The sequence below is a fragment of the Grampus griseus genome (assembly GCF_964374135.1).
Source record: "Grampus griseus genome assembly, chromosome: 5".
In the NCBI taxonomy this organism is placed as follows: Eukaryota; Metazoa; Chordata; class Mammalia; order Artiodactyla; family Delphinidae; genus Grampus; species Grampus griseus.
In genome coordinates, this window is record NC_138998.1 from 114647504 (window position 1) to 114667525 (window position 20022).

Here is a 20022-nt window from a genome sequence, read left to right on the forward strand (position 1 = left end):
TTAATCATTTTCCTCTCATTTCTATATGGGTAATTTAAGTTTGGTGAAGAAATAAGTAAGACTTAAGAGTCTAACCAAACAAAGACCAGCATCTGAATATGATATAGAAAAAAAAAGTTTGTGCATCATTTCCTTTCCTTAAATATTGCCCCTGTTAAATGTTAAATAAAGTAATAACTTCTGATGCTAAAAGTATACTAAAATATTAATTTTGTCAAAAATATTTTACCTGTTATTCTTCCAACTTGACCATGAAATATCTTTCCAACAAATCCACTAATATGAGCCCCTAAACTCACACCTATGAAATGAAAATTATCAAGAGATGCTCCATGCCCCTGCAATTCAAAATACAATGTTACAATTTTCATTTCAGAAAATCACAAATTATGCCTGTTGCATCAATAGTCTAAAATTCATTATTTTTTCTGGTTTAATCCATTTCTGGGAGACAGGGAATGGGATTTTATAATTTCAAATAACTATATCTTTGTTCAACTTTTTCCATAAAATATCTGATTTTTCTGTACAGTTTTAATACCGTTAAATTTTTATTTAAAAATTTAGAAAACGTCATTTTTATCTAGAATAGCATATGCAAAATAATACATTTAATTAATAAAGCATTTTGTAATAATAATAACAAAACTAACTTTGTGCTAGCTACCTTGGTATGTGTTTTTTAAATCTCATATGTAATATTCACAATAGTCCTATGAGTTACATATTTTTATCCTATTGCCTAAAACTTTCCCCAGCATCTATTAAATGCTGAATAAATACCGTTTGATAATGAGTTGCCCAAAGTCTCATATACTTATTACTATAAGGGAAAAAGACTTGAAATCCAGGTCTGTTCAACTCCAAAATATAAACTAATCTACCTCCCTTTTTTATCTGTAGATTGTGTCAAAAACTTTAGGAAGACCGAACCGTGTGAAAAATCATCCTTACTTTGGAGATGATAAAATGAGACTCAGAGATTTTAAGTGATTTCCCCCAGCACAAGCTGGAGAGTAATGGAGTCTGATCTTCCAAGCCCAAGTTTTGAACACCTTTTAGAGTCTCAGCCCAGGGGAGGGGGAGGGGGGCATTAGGAACTTAAATGAGGAAGAATTTCTTCTACCACACTCTCAGGAAGCAGGTCATGGTCCATTCTACACAGTGACACATCCAATGGCTTACAGAAAGATGTGGAAAATTTACTCTAATGAGAAACTAGATTCAGGTTTTCCAGGCACAGAATGATAATTTTCTTCAACAAATTTCTCAGACCAATGCCTGGAACCTCCAGGGAGTATCACTCTCAACTTCAGTGCTACTGAACTTTTCATCCCTTCTCCTTAATACGGAGACTTTGCAAGCAAAAGCACTGTTAGAAATCTAATACTACAATTTTCCTAAATTTCTTTACTTAACATTCACATGTTCCACACTTTGAGGTACATATTTATGAATTAGAGCAAAGACCACCGCTAAAAGGAAAAATCAATTATGCAATTTATAGACTATCAGTAAGAACAGGTGAATCAATTACTTCTTCTGTCTCCAGAGGCATAGTTTGGTTTTGTCCAAATTTGAGGATGTAAAAATAATAATGATAGCTGATTTTATTCAATGGTTATTATATGCCAAGTGCTGCTTAAGAATTAATTTCATTTAATACTTAAATAAAATATTGTTAGAAAGTTTCGTTATCCCAAATGTATAGACAAGGAAATGAGGCAGAATAGTTAAGCAATTGCTCCAACTCACACAGATGATATGGATTTGGTGGTCTTTGAACCCCTCCAGTCTGACTCCTAACCACTGTGTGCAACTGCTTCTTGGATCTATGACGCTTGCTCGATTTCAGCAGAGGCTTGGAAGTTCAGCACAACACAACTCAAAGGCGATTTCAAGCTCAAGAATGTCCCCAAATCATATATCACCCTTCCTTCTCTCGAGTGCCATCACTACCACCTCCCTCTAGAACAGACATGGATCTTCATATGTATTGACTTAGCAGTCAAAGATCAGTCAAACTATAGATGATCTAGAGCTGGCCTGAATTTATTTGACTCATCCCAACCCTGGACCTAAATGCTGGATAAACGTAAATGGAACTGAGCCCTGCCTCCACGGTTGGCAAAAGTATGCTACTTTTCAAGCTGTTTTCCCCTCACTTTTACCAACGCACACTTGATTAATTTGAAACATTTTAGACGTACCTTAGAAAATATATCTAAAAAATCTAATGATTGTATAGTTTATCCCCTCTGTATACATAGAATCACTACATTATCCTGAAGTATAGGTAGAGTTAAAAAAACAAAAATCTTAAAAGATTTTAAGATAAAACACAATAATTGAGTCTTTAAGATAATTTTTAAAAACTAAGGTCACGTCTAGGTATAGAATTATCCTTACACAAAGAAAAGATGGCTGCATACATTAGCATATCAATGCAGTAATTCTAAATGCTACAGGAAAATGGTATTTTATTACCACTTTGCAGTATTACATAACATACTGTATATTGTATAACATATATAACACATAAAATTCCAGACTTACCAAAAGATTCTGAATGTACCTACTCAGACTCACAGCAACTTTTCTGGTATTTTTAACCGCTCTACTGTAAAGAAAAGTTGTAGCACCTCGGTTCCAGTCTACTACAATTATATTTATATCGTCTTGGTCCAACAAAATTCTCACAAAGTTCTGAAGCCATGGTGGAGTGGAGCCCGTTGGTCTGTATCCATGAATAAGCCAGACTGTTTTCTTTCTTGTGTTGAAATTAACATTAAGTGAGTTATCCTGCTCAAACAGTGACTCAGCACAGCTCGGGTTGTTCCTTGTATACAATATCAAAAATATCTCCATTTTGGGATTAAACAGATCTCTGAAGGAATCCTTTAAACCTAGGTGAGAGAATGTAAGGCATGGTCCTTTACTCTCTGAAATAAAAAAAAGAAGTCAGTCAAGCTGAGTATTGGGATAGTATTTGATTCGATTCCTGTTGCTGTTGCAAAGAAAAAAATTGAACTTGGAGGGTGGGGAGGTTTTCACTTTATTAGCCTTTTAACATAATTTTCTGAGCAACTACAATGTCTTAAGTAATTCGCTGATTACTTAAATAGACTTTTTGAACTAGATGTATTCAAAATTTACAATGAAATATAGAAATAAATGTGGTTGGCTAAAAATTAAGAATTAATTTTTATCTGTACAAAATAGCAACCGTGTGATTAAAATCGTTAACATTAATAAGGAAATTGTTATACACACCAATAAGAGTCCATAAATTGACTATGAACTTTAACAGAAATTTTACAGGGACTTCCCTGGTGGCGCAGTGGTTAAGAATCCACCCGCCAATGCAGGGGACATGGGTTCGAGCCCTGGTCTGGGAAGATCCCACATGCCAGGGAGCAGCTAAGCCCATGCACCACAATTACTGAGCCTGCGCTCTAGAGCCCTCGAGCCACAACTACTGAAGTTCACGTGTGTAGAGCCCTTGCTCCACAGCAAGAGAAGGCACTGCAATGAGAAAGGCACGCACCGCAACGTAGAGTAGCCCCTGCTTGCTGCAACTAGAGAAAGCCCATGCACAGCAATGAAGACCCATTGCAGCCAAAAATTTTAAAAAATTAAAAAATAAATTTACAGAAGAATATTTAGGTATGGATAATAACCATTAGAAAAAATATATTTTACCTGACTAGTAATCAAATAAACACAAAACAAAAAATATATCATTTTCTTCCTATCAAATTAAACAAAATGAAAAAATCCTTTAAATACATAATACTTACAAGGGTAAATTTGTAACAAATATTCATATACATGGATGCTGAGAGCATAAGTTGACACATCCTTTTGAAATTTTATATGTGTCTAAGTGTATACTACACAGGCATAATCTTAAAAATATTTACTCTTCCTGATTTTCTTCCTAGGATTTACATTAATGAAATAAATAATTTGTATTAAATATAAAGACATTAAATCAACTATCCTCCAATACAAAAAAAAACTTCTAAAAAATATAAAGACATTAATCAGAGGGTTATGCATAATCACACAAAAATTTAAAACGCCTTAATTATCATCATATAGAATTTCATCAATGTGTGCATCCTATTTGTCTATCTACCTACATACCTATGTATCTATCCATCCATCCATCCTAGAAAGTAGAGCAGAAAATGAAATAACTAAGCCAAACCAACAGCAATAGTCATTACTAGGCAGTGAAACATGGCTGCTTTTTATTTTCTTTTCATAGTTTTTAAGAATTGTATTTTTTTTCCCAAAATAAGCATATAATCCCCAAAAAAATTTTAATGAGAACATATGCTCGTACTGCTTCTGGAAATTTAACTTGGTAAGAAGATTTGGGAAGACAATTTGTCAATATATATCAAAAATGCACAAAAATATTAGTAATGTTTATGCCAGTAATTACACTTCTAAGAATTTATCCCAAGAAAATAGTCTGAACACGTGTAAAAAATGAATATACATTATTTTAATACTGGAGAAATAGAAGTGATTTAAATGCCCAGAAATAATGACGTGCTTAAGCCACTATATATATACATTTAAATGTTTATTTTAACATATATAAATATATATTTAAAACTACACATATATATTTTATATGTAGATATATTTGGTAAATCCATAATAATATGCACTAGTTGCCATCAATCTAGTTTGGAAATTATATATGTGACATTGTCACAATCATTTAGAAGAAAATAAAGGACGAAGACAGTGAAGAAGAAGCAAGACCTGCATTCAATTCTCAGATTAACAGCTGAGAGATACTTGGACAAGTGAAAAACTTTGATACTTCATTTGTTCTAAATACAAAGGAATGAGGAAGTAGAGAGGAGAAATAAACCTCAGTGCAATATCAGTGCTTACTACACAGTACAAATTGTGTAGGGAATTGTGCTTATCCACCTTCCTACCAGCTGGAACTCTGAGAAGTCTAAATGCAGTTGATATATCCAAACTGCTGGTCCACTCCAAGCCAAGGTAGATTTTACCTGGTCCTGGAATGAGTAATGAGGAATAAACAATGGAATCTCTGTGATAAAATAAGGGAAAGAAATCCCTTAAAACAGTCAACAGAAAAGTCTATGGCCTATTACCAGGATCCAGAAGTAATAGCAGAAAACTCTTTAGCACCCTCATTAGAATGCAAGAAAAACCACATCTCAAAAACAGGAGGCCACTAAGAGAAAATTTACTGAGGCGAAAAACAATAGGTTAAGTTTAAAATGGAATAACGAGGAAATTCCCTGGCTGTCCAGTGGTTAGGACTCTGTGTTCTGCTGCAGGGGTCACAGGTTTGATCCCTGGTCAGGGAACTAAAATCCCGCGTGTGGTGCAGCCAAAAAACAAAATTGATAAAATGGAATAACAAGATACTCCACTTCAGGAAAAGTAAAAATGCAACTGCAGAATAAAAATTCACTTTATAAATGCTAAAACCTGGAAATCTCACCTTATAGTAAGAAAATGAAGGAAGAAAGACATTTAAATTATGAAGGTAAACACAGATATGGGATAGGAAATAATGAATCAAGTTAAAAATCATCAATGTTTCCCTGGCAGGTGGGGGAGGAATTGGGGAGAGAGAGGGTAGCGGTTAAAACAACTAAGGAAATAATTGCATACCAGGGTGTGCAAACTGAAAAAGCCTCATCATGACCTAGAGAAAATCAGTTCATCAGACTCACCAAGAGACCTCCTAGAACCCAGTTTTGGTTTCAATGAAAGAAAAAATATCCTAAAAATATCAAAGCAGAAAATCCAGGTACAAATAGAAGAATGAAGTTATGGTGACTTCAGATTTGTCTTCCAAAACAACACATCAGACAGATAAAAGTATAATAAATAAAGATTATAAGTGCAAAAGTTTGTGGCCTAATAATTTTATATTCTTCCTAAAGTATACCACCCATAATTGACTAAGTACAGTTCCTGACATCACTGTTAAATAAATGATAGATTTATTGAAGACAAGATCGATAAAAACTCACAGTATAAAAAGAATGAAAGTGAGCACAGAAACAAGTTAGACACTAATATAAGTGTAAACAGCATTAAACTGAGTAAAAAAATATGCAATATCAAGTTATTCTTGTTCAAATGTTTAATAAGAATATTTAGTATAAGTCAATATGCTAATAAAATGGGAATGTAGGTTAAAAGGGGTATAGAGAAAGTAAGTGTGGTACAAAAATTCCTTAACTGGGGGATTCAAAATATGTCAATTAAAAAAATTTTAATAAATAGATAAGTGTGGGTTTTAAAACATATTGAAAACTTAACTGTTAACCATTACACTATATAAAACAGTACACATAAATTTCTACACACTAAATAATATATAAGTATAGCAACAGTGTATATATACAAGACACAAAGAAAATGAAAAATATAGAAAGTAGAAAGCATAAAACAAAATGATAAAATTACACAAGAGAAAAAGATATATATGATATATAAAGTTATGTAACTGTAATAAAGCCTTCCTATTAAAAACCAAAATAAAATCAGCTTTCATAAAAAAAGAAACATCTATAAATTATTTAAAGAAGTACATGGGAAATTTTAATGGAGAGGTAGGTATATTCTACACAAATAAAATAAAAGGAAACTAGGTTGATATACTAGATTGCAGTGATGGCTCCAATTCATCACTCTTTCCTGAGTCCATGCCATTTGTCTTGTAACTTTGAGGTATTCCCATGATAAGCGGGGTGATTTGCCCCGCTTCCTGATGCGGGTGCAAATAGTAGAGCTTGCCCTGGAAAATAGGACGTTGGTAGACGTAATGCAAGCAGACGCTGAACTGGGCTTGCACGTTAGGGCTGGGCCTCCCACACTTCTGCCATCACTGTGAAAATACCCCAGGTCTGGCCTGCTAGAAAAGTAAGGACAGGTGTGAAACAGCTAAGTTGTGTCAGTCTCCCCAGCTGATTGATGGCGAGTCAACAGCCAAACCCGCCAGCAAACCCAACAAAGAAAAGCAGTGCCGACCCAATTCCCACCTGACTCCATAAATGTGATAAATGTGAGTAATAACTGCATTACCTCAAATGCCACTGAGGATCTGGGTTTTTATTTTGTTTTGTTTTGTTTAGCTTTATTGTGACATCATATAATCAATTTCATCAGCAATATTAATATTAGGTAAAGAAAATAAAAACAAAATTTTTCCAATGATACAAAAAAGTTAAACTAGTGTACTGTAAAACTCTTAAAGAACATCGAACTGACTCAATTCAGGTAGATTATAGGAACAGAAAGAAAAATAAAGTTCTAGGCATCAGACACTTATAGGAATCCCCAATAAGATTATCAGTGGATTTCTCAGCAGAAAGTTTGCAAGCCAGAAGCAGTAAGATAATATATTTAGAGTGGTTAAAGAGGAGAACTTTCAACCTAGAATTCTATATCCAGCAAAACTGTTCTTCAAATATGAGAGAGAGGGCTTCCCTGGTGGCGCAGTGGTTGAGAGTCCACCTGCCGATGCAGGGGACACGGGTTTGTGTCCCGGTCCCGGAAGATCCCACATGCCGCGGAGCGGCTGGGCCCGTAAGCCATGGCCGCTGAGCCTGCGCGTCTGGAGCCTGTGCTCTGCAACAGGAGAGGCCGCAACAGTGAGAGGCCCACATACCGCAAAAAAAAAAAAAAAATTAAGTTAAATCACCTTTCATTAAATCGTTGATTAAAGCTGTTTATTTGTGAGAAACGAGTGGTTATTTTGCCAGTGAATCCAACGAACCTTAAAACCGAAAGCAGGCTTTCGGCAAAACAACTATTTTATGTGAAAGTTAAGTTTTTACTGAAGTCTTTATTGTCTTAATTGGAGTTAAGTTAGTATCAATTTAAGATAAATTGTCATAACTTTAGATGTTATATGTAATCCCCATGATAAACACAAACAAAATAATCTATAGGATATACACAAAAGAAAATGAGATGGAGATCAAAATGTGTCAGAACAAAAAATCAATTAAAAACAATGAAGAAAAGAGATAACACTCACTTCAAACACATTAGGATGGCTACTATTAAAAACAAACAAACAAAAAACCAGGAAACAACTCTTGGCAAGAATGTGGAGAAACAGAACCCTTGTGCATTGCTGAAAGGTTGCAGCTGCTGTGGAAATGTTATGGTGGTGCCTCAAACAATTAAAAATAGAATTACTACATAATCCAGAAACTCCACTTCTGGGTATATATCCAAAAGAATTGAAAGCAGAGATTCAAAGAGATTTTTATACACGCATGTTCATAGCAACATTATTCACAATAGCCAAAAGGTAGAAGCAACCCAAATATCCATCAAAGGATGGATGGATAAATAACACCTGGTATATACACCCAATGGAATATTATTCAGCCTTTAAAAGGAAGGAAATTCTTACACATGTTACAACGTGGAATAACTTTGAATATGTTATATTAAGCGAAATGTCAGTCACAAAAATACAAATGCTGTATGATTCCACTGAAATGAGGTACCTAAAGAAGTCAAATTTATAAAAACATAATGTAGAACAGCGGTTGCCAAGGGCTGGGGAAAAGTGGAGAATGGGGAGTTCAAGGGGTACAGATTTTCAGTTTGGGAAGCTGAAAATGTTCTGGAGATGGAGGGTGGTGATGGTTGCACAACAGTGTGAATGTACTTAATGCCACTGAACTGTACACTTTAAAACGGTGAAAATGGTCATTTTTAATATATGTTTTACCACAATTAAAACAAAACAAACAAACAAAAAATCTTACAGAATCCAATTCCTGTCATTATAGATACTATTCCAGACATGCTTTACTTCTGTAAACAACTAGAACACTCGATAAAATATATGAAAAAAAAAGTTTAGACACTGGACAACAAGAACCACAGGACTATAATATCTAAAAAAAGGTAAACAAATGATTTAAACCATATACCTAATACCTTTCTACCTGGAGGCAGTTTCCAGACGTCAGTGCAGGAAGGTTGAACCCAACAAAGCATGGCGGTTTTGCCAAGTTGAGGAGAAAGACGGGAGTTTGAAGAAGTTGAAGCAACTAGGATTTGTATCACAGTGTGCCACAAAGGAGGGAGCCATGCAGAGGCAGAGCTCTAAACCCTGCAGAGGAGCCCTCTTGAATCTGTTGCTGGAGACAAACCTATGCCTGCATAGGGTGAAACTCCACAAAGAGCTGTAAGCTCTACAATTCCAAAGGTCACATCAGGCTAGGAGACACTGAAGTTCTGACCAGCCAGAGTAGAAAAACCTTAATGAACATCAGGGACATTCAGTGGGGACCCCAGAAGGGTCAGACTTAGTTACAATGGAGCTAAACTAGTTCTAGAGTAAAAGAGAACTTAGACCCAGTCTCTCTCCTTCTCATTCTCTCAGCTCTGCTTGCTTTGATTTGGCTTCATTCTCTGGCAGGCAACAGGCCTTGTGTGTGAAATACTGAGAGAAAATATTAACAATCTTGACGTAAGCAAAGATTTTTCAGATACGATAGAGTAAGCACGCAACATAAAAGTGATAAATTGGAAATTGTCATAGTGAAGGATGTCTGCTCCTAAAAGGACACTGTTAAGAATGTGAATATGCAGGCTTGCAAAATATACACCTGAAAAAGTACCTGTATCCAGAATATATGTGTGTTATGTTGTATGTGTGTGTATACACACACAAATATGTAAAATAGGAAAACGTGATTTTTAAAAAATGACAAAAGAATTGAAGATACTTCACAAGAGATGGTCTAATGGCCACTAGGCTCAAAAATGTTCAACATGATCAGTTATCAAGAAAATGTAAATTAAACCAAAACAATGTACTGCTACACAATCACTAGAATGGCTACAATTTAAAGACTGACAAAATCAACTATTTGGAAGGATACAGAGCAACTTGAAGCATCCTACAGTGCTGAGGAAAATGACAAAATGATACAATACTTTGGAAAACAGTTGGTAGATTTTTTCTAATGTTAAATATACACTTACATGACCCCAAACATTCACTTCTAGGTGTTTACACATAAGTAATGAAAACATTTTCCACAACGTGTATAACAAGTTCATAGCAGTTTTTTTTCATAAAAACCCCAAATTGGAAAAAAGCTACATGCCAATCAAGAGGAATCCGGATAAACAAATTATGGATTATCTACATGATGTAATACTACCCAGCAATAAAAAGGAATAAGCTGATTACACATGCAAAAACTTTGATGAATCTCAAAAACATCACCCTGAGCAAAAGACTCCAGAAACAAAAAAGGACATATTCCCTCTTGCACTGTTGGTCGGAATGTAAATTGATACAGCCACTATGGAGAACAGCATGGAGGTTCCTCAAAAAACTAAAAATAGAATTACCACATGACCCAGCAATCCCACTACTGGGCATATACCCAGAGAAAACCATAATTCAAAAAGACACATGCACCCCAGTGTTCATTGCAGCACTATTTACAATAGCCAGGACATGGAAGCAACCTAAATGCCCATCAACAGACGAATGGATAAAGATGATGTGGTACGTATATACAATGGAATATTACTCAGCCATAAAAAGGAACAAAATTGGGTCATTGGTAGAGACATGGATGAATCTAGAGACTGTCATACAGAGTGAAGTGAATCTAGAGACTGTCATACAGAGTGAAATAAGTCAGAAAGAGAAAAACAAATATCATATATTAACGCATATATGTGGAACCTAGAAAAATGAACCGGTTTGCAGGGCAGAAATAGAGACACAGATGTAGAGAACAAACAAATGGACACCAAGGGGGGAAAGCGGGCGGCGGGGGGTGGGATGAATTGGGAGATTGGGATTGACATATATACATTAATATGTATAAAACAGATAACTAATAAGAACCTGCTGTATAGCACAGGGAACTCCACTTCACTGTACAGTAGAAACTAACACAACATTGTAAAACAACTATACCCCAATAAAAAAAGAAATTAAATAAATAAATAATAAAATAACAACAGAAAAAGGACGTATTGTTTAATTCCATGTATACAAAATTCTAGAAAAGGGATAATATCTAATCTAGAGTGTCAGAAAGCAGAGCAGGGTTGTACGGAGCCAGAGGTAGGGAGCAGATTAACTGCTAGAAGCTACATTTTTGGACGCAAGAAATGTTTTGTATCTTGATTGATGCGATGTCTTGGGGAAGGGGAAAATTGCACAAGAAAAATGAATGAACTTTACAGATAATAAGATGGCATGATTAAAATTATATTTATATTATAAGTCAAGTAAAAAGAGGCCTATGAAACTGAATCAAGAAGTGACAGATAGATTAATGAAAAAGAATGGAACACCCAGAAATACACTCTATTATCCATGATACCTAAGGATACCTATTTTAAAATAAATAATGGCTGTGATAATTATTTGATTCTAGTTATATAAAAAGCATTCCATGTAAAAGTAAAATTATGTGAACTAGAAGAAGAATACAGTTAATATGTACATGATCTCAGATTGAGGAATGACTTTTTAGCATAAAAACCAAGGAAGAAACCAACCATAAAGTATGACCAATAGATTTCACAGCACATGAATTTAAAACTTCTGTAACATAAACACTATAAACTAGCCAAATGCCAAAAAAAAAAAAAAAACTTAGGGAAATATTTTCAGTGTAAAGTAGAAAAGGAATTTATATATATAAAAAGCTATTAATGAAGAAAAAGAACACCCCAATTGAACACAAAGTGAAGAATATAAACATACATTTTACAAAATTAAGTATTCAAGCAGCTCATAAATGTATCAAAATGTGTTCAATTTTCTTAAAATCTAATAAAAATTAATTAAAATAATGACATATCATTTTTACCATTATACCCATGACCATTAACACCAATGTATATCACAGAATTTTTAAAACTAGTTATTTAGGGGGCTTCCCTGGTGGTGCAGTGGTTGAGAATCTGCCTGCTAAGGCAGGGGACACGGGTTCGAGCCCTGGTCTGGGAGGATCCCACATGCCGCGGGGCAACTAGGCCCGTGAGCCACAACTACTGAGCCCGCGTGTCTGGAGCCTGTGCTCTGCAACAAGAGAGGCCACGATAGTGAGAAGCCCGCGCACCACGGTGAAGAGTGGCCCCCGCTTGCCACAACTAGAGAAAGCCCTCGCACAGAAACGAAGACCCAACACAGCAAAAATTAATTAATTAATTAATAAAAACTCCTACCCCCAACATCCAAAAAAAAAAAGTAGTTATTTAGGAAAACAACTAAATATATGGCAATGCAAGTCTATAAAAATAAATTATGATGTATCCATGATAATGCAGGAATTAAGAAATCTATATAGTCCATAAATACACACATATAGTCCTAATTTTAGCTGTAATACATAGTGTATATACAGGGCACTCTAAATGCACATTTGTGCACGTACAAACATATTTATTGTAATAGAACTGGTAGGAAATAAACCAATACCTTAATTGTAGTTTGTGATGATGGTAATTTTTTATGTGTTTTTCTGTATTTTTCTGTGTGTTTTCTCTCTCCTGTATTTTAATCTTTTCTGAGTATTCTAGATCTGACATACTCTTTGTTAGTGTTATGAGGAAATATGGTTTAAATAGACTTCAGTTAATTAAAAACTGATAACAAGTAATGTTACCAGCAAAAAGATAAAGATATTTAGAACAGAAAAATAAGCACTGATTTTGTTTGAAACTTGAACAAATTGAGGTTCTGGGGACTAGATTAAGTAATGCTACTGTGATTAGAAATTTAGTAGCAGGGGCACAGTATTGGATTTCATTGCCAAATATGTAGAAAGATGATGACTCTAGCAGTAATCTCAACAGAGCAGTACACAGAAAGAATTCTGAAAATCTTCTTAGGTTTCAAATTATAGAAGCAGTAAAATTTTTTAAAATATCAAAGACATATGAAGTTAGGAATAATGATTCTAGGTTGTTCAGCTCTATCTCTGAAATATATTTCCATTATAGTTGCAATGGCTGTGAAGAGGAAGACAAGGTGATCAAATGGACAGAGTCCAGAGGTGTAGACAGCACCTTGGACGTGGACAGCTGAGACCCAGGTGACTCTAGCTTCTCTCAAACCTCCCTTGTGACTCTGAGCAAATTTTTTTCTCCTCTCACTTCTGAGCCTCAGTTTCTTTAAATGGAAGGAGTTGAAACAAATGGTCCCCTATGACTTGTTTTATTCTAATATTCTTTGATTTCAAACCCATTTGTACACTCGGTTAGCTGCTGAGACAAGTTAGTCTGTCTTGCAACTTTCAGCATTGACCAAATGAATAACAGAGGGGCCTCAAAACCCAGTCATAAAAATTTACCAATCCTAACACATCCTGGAAAGATTTAACCCTTCTTCCTTCCTCTGAAAATCCTCTGAAATCCACATTTATCCCCAAAAGCCTGCATGAAAACCTCCTTCCTTCTCTTTCTCCATTTCTGAACACGAAATGTATTTGTTAACAGCAATAACAATAACATCAATAATGTTAATGATTGCTTATGTTTATTTAGGAATCACTCCATGTAGGAACTGTACTGTTTTATATTTGCTATCCTTTCCCTCATTTTATGTATGAAGAAAGTGAAATTTAAAAAGATTAAATGGGGTTTCCCTGGTGGCGCAGTGGTTAAGAATCCGCCTGATAATGCTTGGGACACGGGTTCAAGCCCTGGTTCTGGGAAGATCGCAGATGCCGCGGAGCAACTAAGCCCGTGTGCCACAACTACTGAGCCTGTGCTCTAGAGCCCACAAGCCACAACTGCTGAAGCCCACGTGCCTAGAGCCCGGGCTCCGCAATAAGAGAAGCCACCACAATGAGAAGCCCACGCACCACAATGCAGAGTAGCCCCCGCTCAGCACAACTAGAGAAAGCCCACGCGCAGTAACAAACACCCAATGCAGCCAAAAATAAATAAATTAAATAAATAGATAAAGTTAAATGACCTGTGGAAGGTCACACAGAAGCAACAGAACATTTGTGGGTGAGATCTGAAAAGCATGAGTTTATTTATGGCACAAGTTATTATGCAAACAGTTGAGCAACATAAATAAGACTCTATCAGAAGTTCACTAACTCGATTATTTATTCATGTGTAATAAGAAGAATGAAGACCTTCTGGGGCCAGCAGAATTCCAGATAACAAACGGCTGACCGATTTGATACTATAAGACAATTAACTGAATTGAAGACAGAGGTTTGCATGGCCATAGAGCCAGTTGAGACAAAAAACTGTAGGTAGAAGTTTAAAATCCCTGAACGCTTGTGACAGAAAGTGATACAGTACGTTTAATTTTCTGATTCTGAAGCAATCAAAGCACATTTTGAAAACATACATTTATTTAACATGTCACAAGAAATCAAGATATTCAATCAGTAACTTTTTCAACTATGCAAATGTTTGGAAAGCTGTTGAAAATGCAGCTGACTACACAAGCAAAATAAAGTAGGTGACTGATAAGTCTTTAGACCAGAAATTCCCAAGCATGGGTTTAAAAATGGGTGTAAAAACTGACCGGAAAAGTTTATTCAAATGTATTGTTAGTTTTCCGGGCCATCCCCAGAGATTCTGATCTGGTAGGTACACCTACACTTTTAAATGCATAACTCAGGGAATTCTGATATACATACAGGTCTAACATAACTGTACACAGGTAGATACAGTGTGAAGCCCTACACCTGGAAATTACTCTGAGAGAAATACAGAGAAAATGCATGTGGAAGAAAACACAGTGGATTATTCTAACCTAATTTATATTGCTTTACAATTGACCAAATCACTCATTTATGTTATCTCTTTCGAGCTTTACAATGCACTGAGATAGTATTATAAATTTTACTTACATTTAAAAATGAGTGAACTGAGGTTCAAGGAGGTTAAGTGATTTGGCCTAGGAGAACAAGCCACCAGAACTAGCCACCACTACTATTCATTACAAAAACATAACATGCCTATCAGGAGAATTCCAAGTGAGTAAAACATAAATAATAAACTGTATATTATTACTATTTAGATTCTGTATTTGAATGTAAAACTGAAATATTTCCAGAATGTACTTCTAGCTCAATATACAATTGAAAATTACAATTTAATTGAAAAGAAATAAGGAATAATTTGAATTTCTAGCTGACATTTTAAGGTTATTCTAGCACGCATTCAAGAATTTTTTTAAAAGAAATTTAAAATGAAGGAAATGGCCTGCTTTTGCAAAATCTCTACAAAAAAACTGTTCATTGTGAATTGTAAATTTGCTACTTTTCTTATTATCATAAAGTAGAACAAGTAGTTCTACTTTATTACCATAAAGTAGTAAATGATGTTACTAAAATTAGTAAACTTTATTACCATAAGCCAGTAAACCAGGACGACAAAGTTCTACTTTATTACTGTAAACTTGTTTTGGTTTAGTGTAATAGGACAAAAAAATAAGTTGTAGAGTATGTTTATACTGTTTCTTTTATAATTGACAATTTACCCATGTAAAAATGTTCCTCAAAGTCAGGGTTATTTGAACAAATGAAATTGAAACAAGATGTTTATTAAGTCATGATTTCCAAATACTGAATTAATTTCTCTATTACTAAATTATTCTAAATTTCTCTTGAATACTTGTATTTGTTCTCTATTTATAGCTCCTTGTAAAAGATTGTCTAGTTACTAATTATCTAGAAAGTAAAATAAAATACAGAACATACAATTTACCAAGCTCACATACATGCACACACACACACACACACACACACGAACTTTCTTCATAATAATCTGTTTGATATAATTAGTACCCATAATCATAGTATATTTTTATACCATAATGTCATATCATTCTTTATTCCAGAATACAGACCATACTGATTATTTTATACATAATTTTTAAAGATAAATCAAAGCATTAGTTCTTACCAGATCTTGCCCAGCACATCAAACAGAGAAAAATGTATACTCTCATTTGGAATCTGATAAAAGTAAAAGAAGCACTCAGGTTCACCGAAAAAGAAATTCTGAAATTCATTAAGGTTTCTCTGGTAGGACTGTCACAGTCTGGTAGGTTTTAATGTAAAATACCCCTGGCCTTTGCTCCTCCCTGTTTGTTGAAAAGGTGAGGCAGTTTGTTTTCTCCAATTTAGCTTGTACTTGTGAGAAGGATTTTTAAGTTAAAGACTGTAATAAGTCACAAACATTCAACTACACAAGTTGAATTTAAGGGAAAGAAAAAGCTAAAAATATCTTTCTTTATTCCTCTAAGCCTCAGGATTTCAGAAGTGGTTGGGAAGAATATGTTTCTTGAAAGCCTAAAGCAAATGTAATGTTAGAAAATGCTAGAAATGAAAAGAGTCAGAAAAAGTTGTGGTTTATGTGCATTTTGATTACAAACTAAGTTGTCTTTATCCACCATAAAATCAATAATAAAATCCATATCCACCAAGCTGCCAAGTATAAAATATGGCCCTTTTATATTTGTGTCATTTTGCAACCCAAACTCAGTGGCTATTTTAAAATTCAAAATGCTAGCCTGTCTCTTGAGATCTACTATTTGCAATTTTAAAAAAAAATTTCTGTTTTCAATATAACAAACATTTAAAAAGTATTACAGGATTTCTTTTCACATGTTTACTTAATTTTTCCCTTATTTTCCTTCTTAGAAATGGACTTTAGTAGGCAAGCAAAATACAGAATTGCTATTCTCTATGTACATGCCTTATAAGTTCAAAAACTAAACTTGCATTTTGGAAATTCAAATCTCTGTAAATTTCCGAAGATATTTTAAGAACAGACCTGTTTAATTTACATCAATCCGTAGAAACTATGCTGAGGTCTGGGGAGGTGTTTCAGAGGAACCACAAACAAAATGAGGTATTCAGTTAAAAATCATGAAAAATGTAACCGCTGATGAGATGTCATCATTATTTTGGCCTGTTTGATCTCTTGGAATTTTATGTAGACTTCAGTTTTAAAAGGGTGCCACCACGATAATTTGACTGGAGACCAACAAATAACCTAGGTCCTTCCACACCATTTAGCTGTAACAAGTATACTTTTCTAACAAAGATATAAGTAAACTACATCTTTTCAGAATGTGGGAAGAAAGATATGTCATTCATCTTTAGAGAAATTCTTAATAAGTTTATAATCAAATTAACAGATAAGCCTTTCCTATTTAATATATCATTTTTCTTTTGCTCTGTGCCTTTGATGTGACACTGTAATATGAATCTTGCAAATTATTTTCATCTTAGCCATTCTAAAGTGCTCATTGAAAATATCAAGTTGGCATTTAAGACAATACATGGCAGAGTTTCAAAATATAAAATTATATTTCATTTTCATATTTTTCACTTACTGTCAATACTGAGAAAGTTGGGATTGTTCATGGCCATTGCATTAAATAGCAAAATATTGAGGAATGATGCAATATTATATAAAAGGCATATAGCTTAGTAAGACAATATATATGTACTATTTAGTCTCCTTGGATATAAAAAAATTATTTTAAGAATCTTGCAGACATGCATACAATATAAATCATACTATAAGACTGAAAATGAGAATGATGATGATGAAGATATAAAATTGATGGAGCCCTATGCATCAGGCAAGCTTCTAGGCACTCTAGCTAATTACAGTAGGTAGTTGACTCGTATTTATTGAGATGAGGAGGTCATTTTTTGTCAGAATATATTGTGGCACAAAAAGTTGAATAATTTAGCAACATGTGTCAAAATGCTTAATGAGCTTACCATTTGGTTCCGTAATTAAATATCCAAGATACTTTCCCACAGAAATACTAACATATGTGCACAAAGCTATATGAGCAAGGAAGTTCATCTCAACATTTGTATAATAGCCAAAAAATGGAAACAATATAAACGTCTAACAGTGGGGGATTAGTCTAATTATATACATACTGTGAATTAAAATTAATGATGTAGAGAAATCAGTATTTATTGGTGTAGAAAGCCTTCATTACATGGTTTTGGGGTTATAAAAGGCAAGCTAAAAAACAGTATGTATAGTAAGATTTATTTTCCTAAAATATGCTTCATGTATATATGTATAGATCAAAGTTAGGAGGATTTTCCTCCAAAATGTTTATATCTGCATGGTAGACTCGATGATTTTCACTCTCTTAGTTATCTCTTTAAATATTATGAACACGTCTTTACAATAAACATCTTATGTAAGTAAAGCAACACAAAGTTATATTTACTTGGGACAAATATGGTTAAGAAAATCAGAATAAAGACAAAAAGACAGTAAGAAGAAAAAAATGAAGACAAAATTGAGGTCAATTTTTAAAAGGCATCCACTACACTCCCTTAACATTAATTTCCCAAGTTTCTCCATTCATTCATTCATGTGTTCACTCATTTATGCAACTTTTATTAAGTATCTATTAATTTCCAGGCTTAACTTAGTTGCTGGACATACAATGTAGAGACATTCCTTTAGTCAAACTGTATTATTTCAACAACTATTTATGATACATCTACAGAGGTGTCAGGGATTGTTCTAGGTACCAAAATATATTTATCCTACAGTACTTCACAGTGAGGAGGGCTGGGAAAAGGTATATCTAGGAAACTATGGAACCACACAGGTGGAACAGCCAGCTAATCTACAGTGCAGAATGGGAAGCCTTGCAGGAAATGCTGTCTACAAAAGAGACAAAAGAGCTGAACTACAAAAGAGAATAAGTCACCTGGGCAAAAAAGGGGAGAAAGGAACTCTAGAGCTCTCTATATATCTATATCTATATCATCTATATCTATGTATACACACACACATACATTTTCATTTTTTATGTCTTCATGCAGTTAGGGGTATAAGACATCCTGATATGAGTGAAGAAAGGTTAATTCTTTATTCATTCATTTAACCCATTAAACCTTATACGTGACTAATGGCCCAGGAAATTCTGAGAATAAAGTGGATTCTTTTTTACCTACCACTAGCATTCACTCAATTTCAATTAGGAAATACAGTAAGCTTACATTAGAAAAACTCTCTCTCTCTCTATATATATATATATACACATATATGGAGAGAGAGAGAGAGAGAGAGGTCAAATTCTAAGCAAACAGCTAACTGCATTGAGCTGACCTTCAGAGCTTAAAACATTAAATAATTACTCTAGAAGTACTACATGGGCCATAAACTTATGTACTGCCAAAAGAAAAGAGGATGTGATAAGAACACCAAAATCATACACACTGTAGACAAAGAATGATGCAAATTTCAATCCAGCAAGAAAATATGCTCATGACTTATATGCACTACATATTTTACAATGAAACCTGAAGTTACAGCTCCCAGATAAGTAGTGTCTGAGGGGAAGTTAAAGAGAAAATATCTTGGTCTGGATAAAATTTATGGGGTAAATGAATTTTAAAAATAAATAGGTCTACACATAATACAGACCTGCAAGTATCCACTCATTTGATCAACATATATTTGTTACATGCCTACAACGTGCAAGTTTTCTCAACCCCCTCCTACCCTACTACAACAATATTGATGATAGAAGAAAGAAAGAAGAAATGAAGACAGGACTTATAGATTCATAATATATCAACCAAAGGTAACTAGTGAAAGTTACTGACACATGATTTTATATTTATATGTTCAAGAAGTCTGTTTCTCCCATTACACTGTACGGTTTAGGAGGGCAGATCTTTATACTCACCTTTGTTTCCCAAGGATTAAAAACAGTGCCTGGCACATAATAAGCACTCAGAAAATATCTATTAAATGAGGTAATTATATTAGTCCAATCTGTTCCTTAAGAAACAGAACTTGAATTTCAAAAAGTGAAATTACTTGCTTAAAGTCATAAAATTAAGTATTGTCAGAGTTCAGTTAGAAATCAGGATTCTAAAGATGTGTCCCTTTTCATTAGAAAAGATGATTTCTTTGGTCCAGTAACCATGTAAAAGAATACCTTTTCAATTAAAAATGAATGATCACCACACC

At 34.2% G+C, this 20022-nt stretch overlaps 1 protein-coding gene across 1 annotated transcript in view; it reads right to left on the reverse strand.

The window, feature by feature from the left end:
- The window catches only part of LIPI (lipase I), a gene marked incomplete at both ends in the record, with an annotated part of 47938 nt that extends 31938 nt beyond the window's left edge, over window positions 1–16000 (reverse strand). The window contains 3 exons of the mRNA XM_082654976.1: window positions 230–338; window positions 2557–2942; window positions 15955–16000. Coding sequence (XP_082511102.1) covers window positions 230–338; window positions 2557–2942; window positions 15955–16000 — 541 coding nt within the window. The remainder of the gene's footprint in view (window positions 1–229; window positions 339–2556; window positions 2943–15954) is intronic.
- Window positions 16001–20022: the final 4022 nt, after the last annotated feature.